Source organism: Drosophila willistoni (assembly GCF_018902025.1).
Source record: "Drosophila willistoni isolate 14030-0811.24 chromosome XR unlocalized genomic scaffold, UCI_dwil_1.1 Seg41, whole genome shotgun sequence".
Lineage (NCBI taxonomy): Eukaryota > Metazoa > Arthropoda > Insecta > Diptera > Drosophilidae > Drosophila > Drosophila willistoni.
In genome coordinates this window covers 2,089,736-2,101,351 of record NW_025814058.1, presented here as the reverse complement: position 1 = coordinate 2,101,351, position 11,616 = coordinate 2,089,736, and the positions used below count along the sequence as shown (strand labels likewise).

Here is an 11,616-nt window from a genome sequence, read left to right as displayed (position 1 = left end):
ATTGGACCATTTACAATGTCATTTAAAGCATTGATACTAGAACTAATTAAGTAGAACTGACTTTGACTTTTTTTTAATTTACACCGGTTTTGAGAGTTTGACTAGTGGCCAAACTGACTTAATGTAAATTTAAAGACTTAAATCCATATTATCTGACTGCCTAGAGGCACCACCCCATATCTTTGCACTCTGGTAGCCAAAAGGGCGTCAAGCTTCACACACACACACACACACACACACTTACACTCACACATAGAGAGAGGTGAAGTAGCGACAAGCCGTTTTTGGTAAGTCTTTTTTTCCGCTTTTTCTTTGGTTCCTTTGTCTCTCTCTCTCTCTCTCCCATAGTTGCCACTACTGAGTCCTGTCTCCGACTACGTCTCCTTCTCTATATACCCTTTTTGTTTTTTTGTAGCCTGTTATATTCCCACCGAAAGCTTGCTGCCACACTATGTGTGCCCCGTTTAGTTTCGGTAGCAATTTTTGGAGTGTATACAATTTGTTTTGCTTTCGTTTTAATTTATTTTATTGCGAAATGCATTTTTCGCTTGCTTTCTTTTCGGTCGGCCCCAAAAAAAGAAAAAATAAATAAATATACACAAACACCAAAAACGAAACAAAAAACAGACAAAAGCAGCAGAAAGAAGAAAAAAAAAAAAACAGAGTCAAACTCAAACTCGAACCCAAAACTCGTACAGAAAGTGTCGCCCGCTGACTTTTGTGTTGCCAGCGAAATGAAAACAAATTTAATTTAAGTGTCAGTGACGCTTTTCACGGGTCGGGACTCGAAATGACGTACAGACCGCAGAACGAAAGAAGTTTTGCTCTGCATTCTCCTCAATCTGCACTACACCCGACCCCACCCCACCCCCCACGGCACCACACCACATATTGTGCCCTCTTTCCTAGTAGGTTGCAAAAAAAAAAAAAAAAGAAAAAACAAAACGTACTGGGCAAAAAGTCAGCTGTCGTTTCAGTTAGTTTTGTTGCATAGTTGTTGTTGTTGTTGTTGCAATTTTAGTTGGTTATCATCGGTTTTGTGGCAAAAACGACACGCAACACCATTATTTGCCACACACTGACAGGCGGCGTTTCCTGGGAGAGTGCAGCAACCAAAAAAAACCCCCGACCCCAATTCCCTACCCTGAACCCAATCCCAAATACAACACTAAGTATTTCAATCCTAGTAGAAGTGAAGTAGTTCCCCCCCCCCATGCACACATATGGTGGGACTTTTGTCGTTTTGTGTGTCCTTCAAGTGTTACTGGAAACAACTTGAACCTAAACTGCTGAGAACCATGCATTTGCTGCACTATAGAGCACCTACCCGCCCTGCTCTGCCCAACCCCATCCCATCCCATCCCTTTTTTTTCTTTTCTTTTTTCAACCAGCAACAGGGTCAGGTTTGGCTATCTGACAAAACTTTTACGTCCAATGGGGATACGTGTCGAAAGACTTTTTAAGCTTACAAGGACACTCGACACTACAACAAGAACAACAATGACCTGGGCCACCATACTGATGTTGTCCCTGGCATTAAAGTCATTTGGCAGCGTTACGTGTCCCCCAACGGTAAAAACCAGGCAGGAACTTTAATTAGACTATAACAAGGGTTAAAACGCTAAAAACCCAAAGAAACAGAACCCCCCCATCAAACAAAAAGAAGAGATAACCGATAAGAAACACGCATGTGGCAAAAGTGCAAATTAACTAAATTTCTTTTCTTTTTTTTTTTTTTTTTTGGCACAAACTAAAGGGTTGTGTGGTGGGAGGGGGGGATTAATTATAATGGTCTACAAGTGTTTAAGCCAACAAATGATGCAAAATTGATGAAGGCTTCTTCTGTCACACTCAATGAAACAATGGCGAACATATAAAGTGTAAACATAAAGAGAAAACAGACAAAAAAAAAAAAACAAAATAATAATAATAGTTAAGTAGATTTCAAGGTAAATCTCAAATGTTGAATACACGATATTGTTGAGCTACTTCTCTCATCAATCATCAGTTTTTTTGAAGATCGTTTCGCTTAATGATCGTTTCGTTTTTGCCAGCTAATTGATCGATCAAACATTTCCTTATTGTTTTTTTTTTTTTTTGTTGTTTCTAGATAATTTCTCTGTTGCTCTTCACTAGCGTTAGCAATTAGCAGGTCAACTGAGTAAACATCATCAATTTTTGCATGCAAAACTTATGAGAATTTTCACCCTAAAAGTGATATCATCAACTTGGTCTCATTTCACCTATGTATGTATGTATAGGCTGATCTCATTTTCATTTCAGAGAGATGACGTTCATAAGAGGCCTTTAAAGGTATGACGTCAGAGCGTTGTTTGTGCGTATGTGTGTGTGTCATCGATTGTGCATTGATTGCATCACGATCGAGACTCTGAGAAAATGTCTTTCAACATATATATATATATATATATATAGCTAGCTATAGTCAGTCGTCTATTAGATGACTAATGAAATCAAATGTGCGCTGAATGTGGGTCAGGCATGAATTTGCATTTGGCTACATCTATTTTCGGGCGGCTAAACGAAAAAAAAAAAAAAAACAAAATAAGAATAACAACAAGAAAAATGTATTTTGGGTCATAAAATCAGCGACAACATTTGCGAATTAATCATACCAGAAAGCAACAACAAACAACGAAAAATATATATAGGAAAACTGTCGAGTGTCGGTGCCAGGCGGGAATACTCAAGTGCATTTAAGAGTTTTATGTCATAGAAGGCTATTACAATACCCTGCACATAGCAGCAGCAGCAGCAGCAGCAATAATATTAACTCTAATAAAGAAATATTGCCAATAGTTGACACATACTACCCTGTGGAGAGAGAGAGGGAGAGAGAGGGAGAGTTAACCCCAAAAATCAATTGACATTGTTTTTGTTTCATTTCCTTACTTCATTGGATCTAGACACACAGTTCATAGAAATTACCATAACAACAAATAGCAAAGTAACCCATATTTTCGCTTATTTTCAAACTGGTTCGGTGGTACGTACCTGGGCCACCCAAATACGCAAATCCATTTGGTTAGTCATATTGATCAAACTGTTTTCCTGTTGCCCCGGACAACCGCCTATAGAGATTTTGCTTCGAGGCCAATTTTGGATTTGGTATACTAACCTAAGCCAAGTTGAAAGACAAAGCGTTGGCCAGAAATCAGTTTAGTCAAAGACATCAAGCGAGCAAGGAAGAATACTCAATCAAGAAAACAAAAAAAAAAACAAAAACGAACAAAAACCAAAAAACACCACAAGCTAGTAGACAGGAAGAGATTATTAGGTCAACCGAGAAGACGAAGAAGGAGAAGCAAGGATACAGCCGCCCATCTATACATATAACCATTGAAATCAACTTATCGAGAAAAATGTGCGACTGCGGCTGCTATTCATATTGTCTGCATGACAGCAGCTCCTGTTATAGCCACTATCATAGCCATTCGCATTCGCATCATTGCTGTGCGGGCTACAAGTATCTGAAGTGTCTATGTCGCTATTATCGTCATGTGCATTGCACCTGCTCTTGTTGGCGTCGGAAATGCTATCTGCTCTAAAAAGCTACAGCAACAACAACAACAACAACAACAACCAAAATGTCGTAGAAGAAGGATGAAAATAAAACAAAACAAAAGCTGAAGTCAAAACACCACAAATCACTAAACAACAACCAGATAAAGATTTAAATGAAAAACTTCAATGATAAAGTCCTTTAAGTAGTTGCATAACCCAAACTTGGCTACATCCAATTCAATGACTCCGTGTTCGTAAGGGAAAAACTAGCTAGCTAGCAAGTATGTGTTTTTTTTTTGTTGTTGTTCTGTTTGTTTCGGGATGAACGAATAACTGTGCGAAAGGTGATGGTGGGGGAGGGAAATGACAGGGCGTGGCGTTGCGGGCGGGTAACAACTAGCGTGCATACCATTTGAGTATGTGCAACGTTTTCAGTTGTGTGGGTGTCTGAGAAACTGTTTGTGTGTGTGTGTGTGTGTGTGTGTGATGTATCTGTGTGTCCTGTATGATTTCCAATGAGCCGTATGTATGGAACAAAGTATGCGATTTGAATGGTTACGAAATGGATCATAAAAAGGATGTGGCCATTTTTATAAGTTATGAACTACTAACATAAAACACAGCAACAACAACAACACTTTTTGGTGCAAAGTCCTAAGCAAGTTCATTTTGTCGTCGTTTCACTAAATATATATATAAACATATTCGTTTATAAACACTCTACACTAAAAAAAAAAAAAAAAACAACTCCAAAAACTAATTCAACTTTAACTAGTGCATAAGTTAAAAACCAAACTAACAAAAAAGAAAAAAAAAACAAAAAAAAAAAAAAAGAATGTAACACCAAACAGAAAGAAAGAAAAAACCAAAACACACACACACACAACAATAATCATATCAAACAACGAATAAAATCGATATGCTATAAATGTTAGTTGTAGTTGTATCGAAATTGCCATATTTGTAACGTTTAAATAACAATAATAATATCAATAAAGTTTTTTTTTTCCACAACCACCAAACAAAAAAAGAAAAAACTTCAACTTGAATTTCAATTAATTTAACATTTCAGTTTTCAGAGTCTATAATTAAATATGTATAACTTTTTCATTTAATTCTTTTTCTTTCAGGTGAGACAGACTGAAAATAATCAGACAATGAAATCGATAATCTTCTCAGGTTTGAACACAATTTTGACTATTACAGTTTAAAATAAGAATCTATGTAATTTATTTATATTTGTCGTCATCGAAGAATACAGCGCGGAGGACAGTCTGGGTGATCATCTAACGAAATATTTCCCTTGTCTTTACATCAAACTAGTGAATTTTCGCAATGATAAATCCCGGAACTGACAAAATAATCGCCTTGAAAATTTGTGAATTTTCTAAGCCAAAAATCTGAATTGTTTATCGTGAAAAGTTCAAAAACACTAAACCATACGAAAGTCATTTTTGAAAAAACATGAATAAAATGAAGTATGTAAGTCGTCTCGCCGGCTTAGGTATACCATAGACCAGTAAAGCAAATATTTGAAATTTATTAACCAAATGCATTTTCACATGCTTTTTACAAGCATATCTTAGTATCTCGCTCACTCAATCATACGAGCACCCTAGCACCCCAGCAGACAACGGCCAACTCCGGCATTATTTTTTGTCCGATTTGGATCAAATTTGATACTTTGCTAGATATTAACAAATTTAAGTGTGCCAAATTTAATTGCACAGGGTACAAAATTAAGGAAGATAATCATATTGTGTGGGCAGAAATGAGCGTGGCAAAATCTTAACACAGAAAAAATGTGCACATTTACTAAGCAAATACCAAATTTGGTGGCTCTAGCTTTTACAGTCTCCGAGATCTAGGTGTTCATACGGACAGACGGACGGACATAGCTAGATCGTCTCGGCTGTTGATGTTGATCAAGAATATATATATTTACTTAATGGGGTCGGAAAAGCTTCCTTCTGCCTGTTACATACATTTTGGTGACTTTAATATACCATTTCACCCTATGGGTGTATGGTATTAAAACATATTATTATGATACGATTTTGGCATGGGTTTTTCATAATGCTAAACTACTTAAACAACCTGATAGAGTCTCAAAGGACGAGGTTTTCTACAACTTATTTAAAATTCATCAGAGTCAGCGATACCTTCCCTTTAAGACATGAAAGGTTAACTAATGTGAAAATTGTCAGCTCTTTTATAATCACCTTTATTAGTGCATAGCAAGGATATTTGAACATTTTGCGATATCTGCTCAAAAAAATCTGTATAAATCGATTTCCAAATACAAAATGTCAAATATTGACAAATAAGGCAAATTGCTAGAAACTTAAGCCAAAATTTCTTTCGTCACTTAAATTTTTGTCAAAGCACTTAACTTGTCTATATGTTCTAGAATGTTTTTTTTAGATATGCTAAACTACTATAACAGCCTGACAGAGTTTCAAAGGATGGGGATATTCCTGAACTTATTCAAAATTCATTAGAGTTCGTAATTTCCATCCCTGAACTTTTCTACTTGTAGGTCTTGAAATGTTAACTAAAGTGAAAATTGTCAGCTCTTTTATAATCAGTTATCAATTATTTTGCGATATCTGTTCCAATATTTCTGTATAAACTACAAAATTTCACATATTTATATTGTTTAGCTCATAAATAAGCCAAATTAGACTTAAAATTTATTTTGTCGTTTAAATTTTTGTTAAACATTTAATTTGTCCATTGTAAGTTAGGAGATTTTTCTTAACACTTTTATTTTAGCACATCCGTCCAAAGAATAAGAAAATAATCAGCCATGAAATTTGATGCGATGTAAAAAGTTTGCCATTAAATTATTTACATAGATCTGGGCATACACATCTTGAAGATATATCCCCCTTTCTATATAGTTATGGTGATTACAATTATTCATTAGTTTCATACGTTTCTGTTGTACAAATATTAACAAACTAGCGAAATTTTTGTTTGACTTTCTTTTGATGGTTCCCAGCCTTTCATTTTGCCACAATTACATAATAAATTTTGTTTAGCTACATTAACCTTTCATCTCTATCTCTATCACTCACTCTTGCTGTTGCTGTCTCTGTCTCCCCTATTTTTTTTTTGGTCTTTCTATTTCTTTGGTATTTGGCTTGGAAAAACGAAATCTCTATTTTCCATCTTTTTTTTAGTTTTTGGTTATTTCCAGGAAAACCAAAAAAAAAAAACAGTGGGCCATGAATTATGCAGCGGTTATTTATTGATAAACTAAAGCAACAACTATCGACTTTTCGACCGCACAAGAAGTTTCAGTTCAGTCACGCCCCTATGACGGTCCTGCCCCAGCCCGCCTCTTCTATTTCCCCCGTCCCAACCCCTTTACCCAGTCAGAGTAAAAGCCAAAAACTATTGGCCAACAACACGCCCACTGCACACGACTGCAGCAGCAGCAGCACCGCCAAAAAGGAAAAACAACAGCAACAATTCATATTTTCCCTGGCGCGTTGCACATTTCACATTTTTCCCGCTGGTCAGGGCTAGTTGTTTGTTTTTTTTTTCTGTTTTTTCCATAAGACGCGCGGTAATCGAGCATACAAGAGCATTAAACACCAGACAATTATGTTGCGGCAACATTGTTGCAGTCAAGCGCCGCCAACGACGACAGCAATAGCAACAACAAGAACGACTGGCACATCCCCTTTCCCCTCCCACCATACTCCTACCTGCCACACCAACCCAAAAAAAAAAAAGAAGCAAGATGTTGGGCGTAAAGTTTTCCTTCTTGTTGGTTGTTTTGTTTTTTTGCATGCGCAATTTAAATTTAGTCAGCTGGAAAATTTTATGAGGCCGCAGTCAGAAAAGTGGCAACAAGGAAGGAAAAGGAAGGGTGGGAGGGGGCCAGAGAACAGTAGCAGCGAAAAAAGAATGGCAAGAAGTGGATGCGGGAAGGCTAAGAAGCAAAATTGCAAAATGTGAAATATGAGATATGAAAATTATTAAAGGGAATGAGAAAACTAGAGGCAAAAACAAGAACGAAAAAAAAAAACTATGATGCGATATTAAAATAATCTCGATTGCCTTTTTCTTATTTTTTGCACTTCCTTCTTGGACCTAGAGAGAACTTAATTAAAGAAATTTTTACATACTTTTCCTATGGTTCGGACTTACTTACTTAGATACTTCGTTTTTTTTATACCCTTGCAAAAAGGGTATATTAATTTTGGTCGAAAGTGTGCAACGCATAGAAGGAAGCATCTCCGACCATATAAAGTATATATATTCTTGATCAGCTCGACGAGACGAGTTCAAATAGCCATGTCCGTCCGTCCGTCCGTCCGTCCGTCCGTCCGTCCGTCTGGATCAACGCAAACTCCTCCTAGACCGTAAGAGCTACAGAGCTGAAATTTTGCATGCAGGCTTGTATATACTGCAGGCGTTGTATATCTCGGATTCAGCCGGATCGGATCACTATATCATATAGCTCCCATACAAAAGGCAAAGTCACGAACAGTGACTTTTCTTAATAACTTCGTTATTTTCTGAGCGATTGTCGTGAATTTTAATATTGGTGAGTTAATTACACATATAAACGACTATGCCAAATTTGATCAAGATCGGGTAACTATATCATATAGCTCCCATAGGAACGATCTTTCGAAAACAGTGACTTTTGTCAATAACTTCGTTACTTTTGACGCGATTGCTTTCAAATTAAACATTTGTTAGTTTAATATAGCTGTTAATGATTGTGCCAAATTTGATAAGGATCGGGTAACTATATCATATAGCTCCCATAGGAACGATCGGTGGAAAACAGTGACTTTCATCAATAACTTAGTTATTTCCTATGTAGGCCGTTCTTTCGCAAACATTAGCCTTTTTAGCTTAAACGTTTTTCCACTTTTGATGGCTGTAGGTAAGGAAAGAGTTACCAAAAATGTCGCAAGGGTATACAAACTTTGACGCGGTCGAAGTTAGCCCCGGCCCTCTGGTTTTGGTATGTTTTAGATTCTCTTTTTTTGTTGCTTCTCCAGCATCTGCCTTTTAAGTCATGATTCCAGTTAAACTTGTTTTTTTTACAATTCACCCTAATGTGAATAACAAGAATAGAATAGATGGAGGGAGAGAGTCTCTCCAGTGAGTAGGGGAGGTGGAATAGAGAGGCGGAGAAGAAATTGTTTATGCTCTACCAACAAAATGTTAATTAAAATGTTAACAGGAATGTCACAGCATCTTTTCCAAGTTAAATGCTTCGACTGACTGCTGATGCTGCTTCCCTTACGATACCGTGGATAATCAAAAACCAATATCAAAGCTGATTTGCACTTCACCATCTCTCTTGCTCTCTCTTTCTTTCTGTCTTTCCCTGTCTTACCCCTCCTTCGGTCTTCTATCAACCACAAGACCAACCTATGCTGCGTCATCATTTGATATTCATGAGCCAGCCAGAAATGGGGGAAAACGTAAGGAACATGAACGCTGGGGACGACTCGCAGTCACGTCCTGTGAACCTGCAATGCAAAATTTAAATAAATGCTCGCGTTGTCCTGCCATTTTTACATATTTTCGTGTTGTTGGTTTTTTTTTTGTTATTTCTCTTGCGTCTTCCCTCAGCCAATGCTTTTTCTTCACTGTTGTTGTTGTTGTTATTGTTGTTGTTGTTGCTGTTGCCTTTTTGTTCATTCCTCCTGCCGCCAGCCGAGTCCATTAGCAAAAGTCCAGAGAGCAACTCGCTTGGCATAATCACCTTGTTTGTCGGGCGGAACACCTTTAATGGGGCCAGGGGCCCAAAGGCGGCAGGCCATTGGAAAAGGGGGGTGGTGGGGGCATAGGGTGTCGTTATGTCGGATAATCATTGTCAGGGCCAGAGGAATTCCGTGTGGAAGTGAATAAAGCGGATGGATGTGGGGCGGGAGGGGATGGTGATGGATACGAGAAGACCAACAGGGACAGGGGAGGGGCATCATATAAACGTAATTCAATGCACATAATGACAACAACATTTCCATTTTTGACTCTTACTTCTTTTTCTTTTTTTTGGTTTTTTTTTTGTGAAAGAAGGTCGAAGAGGCAAAGATGGCAGATGGTATTCGGATGGTAGAAGCTTAGAGGGAGCTTTGCTTTTGCCATTTGCATATGGCCAATTGAGCAATGTCAACAAGAAGTTATTATCAAACGGTGAAAGCTGCTAAAGTCAGCGAAAAAGATTATTAGAAAATGGAATTCATTTAGTACTTTAGAAGGGCGAATAATCCTATATATAGAGACTGAGAGTAAGTGAGAATGATAATGGACGTGTAACAATTTACAATCCCAATTATGATCATCATCATTAAAAGTAACATAAATAGTATCGAAGCAACGATGCAATGATGAATTGAAGTCATCAAGGCTGCTCAACTTTGCTGCCTCTCTGGATGTCCTATAGGAAAAGGACATTAGAATTAGTTGTCTCCTGGCGATCACCAATCATTCTGCGTAGCATTATTTTAACTATTGCTGTTTGATTCTTTTAAAGAAATTTCTAATTAAAGAAATGATAAAACTTAAAAAATTAGATTTGTGAGGTCAAACTGTGATGGATTACAAGAGGAATGACCTTAAATATAATCAATTAACTATAAAGAAAAGCCCCACATAGACCGGAAAACCAAGTAAGAAAAAAAATAGTATTTTATCCACGGAATATAATTATTATGAAGTTTATTTTAAAACTTGCAAAATAATCATTTTTGTTAATTTTTAATTATTGATTTTGAGCAAAAAAAAAAAGGAAAACTTACAACATAAAAATTATATTTGACAAAATAATGATCATTACTTGAGTTTAATTTTTTCCCCTCAAAAATTAAACTCACACATGGAGTTCAAGCAAATCGGTATTATATTCTTCAAATTTATTTAAAGTGTCAACAAATCAAACTAAGTATACTTCCGTTTACAATAAATATAATGAAATAATAGACTTGTATCCGTTCAAAAGCAGTTCTTGCTATTTGCTCTTCGTGGCTTAAGCTCGGATCGCAATGTCAATTTGGTGCATGAACCTTTTAGGGTCCTCTGTTCTAATTACAATCTTCTATTCCCTGTAATCTACTCAGAGTCTTCTATTACAATACTTAAAACTTCTATTCTTTCCTATTTAGTTCATAGATACTGCACATAGTATCGTCAACTTCCGCTAAAATACAAGCACTTGTCCAAAATGTTTGAAATGTTAAATATTTCTTGTACTCAAAACATTTTGCCAACAAAACCTCTCTTGAGATTGTTTCCTTCTTAGATTTTCTTTTGCTAATGATCAAATATTGCATTTATAGAGTATTCATTGTTTTCCAAATGAACAATCAAGAAATCGTTATACAAAACTTGTGTAACATTTACATTGAATAACATAACTTTAAACATTATTAACTACTTGGGCTTTGAACTTGTTTTGAAAATAATTTTTTGAACTTAGTTTTGCCTAGACAAAAATGTTTCTTTTTAATAAAATTTAAGCTGATTAGTTTTCTGCTTCAAACTTTTTTAAAAACGTCATACAAGTATTTAAAATCAGACAAGTTACAAAAGAGCGTATTCAAATAAAGCCTCAATTTTCCTAATATAAAGATCTTCTTCAAAATTTGAAATATTTAATATGTATTTTGTTTTTTCTGGTGTTGGTGTTGTAAGATATACACAAAAGTGAGTTGACAATTGATTGGTAAGCCTTATTTTGTCAAAATAATCTTAATATTAATACAAACAATAAAAACAAATGTATGTGGAATACACAAAATACTCCCTTCGATGATGAGGAAAAGCTCTGATTTAAAGTAGCGTAAATACCTGTAGAAAATTTGATTAACAGGACTACCATACTGCAAATGTTTCTTTTTTTTCTTTAAACCATTTTTTTTCTGGTTTTCTTTTTGCGTTAAATTGCTTGCGAACAGGCAGCAGCCCCGCATTTCCAGTCATCCTCTTTGGACCATCATCAAGATCGTCTCCTGTTCCTTAACATTGAGTCCATCTGTTGTTTGGCTGATCTATTAACAACCGCATGGCAGAAAATGGTGTGGCCATCAACTTGAAGCTCTTCATCTCAACTCCCTAACC

General features: G+C 36.3%; 1 protein-coding gene across 1 annotated transcript; it reads left to right on the top strand.

Moving 5' to 3' along the window:
- Window positions 1–3,179: 3,179 nt before the first annotated feature.
- Window positions 3,180–4,252, top strand: LOC26529913. Its single transcript, XM_023176177.2, has one exon. It carries the CDS (start codon window positions 3,381–3,383, stop codon window positions 3,564–3,566), a length of 186 nt encoding a protein of 61 aa, XP_023031945.1. The 5' UTR covers window positions 3,180–3,380; the 3' UTR covers window positions 3,567–4,252.
- The last annotated feature ends 7,364 nt before the right edge of the window (window positions 4,253–11,616 follow it).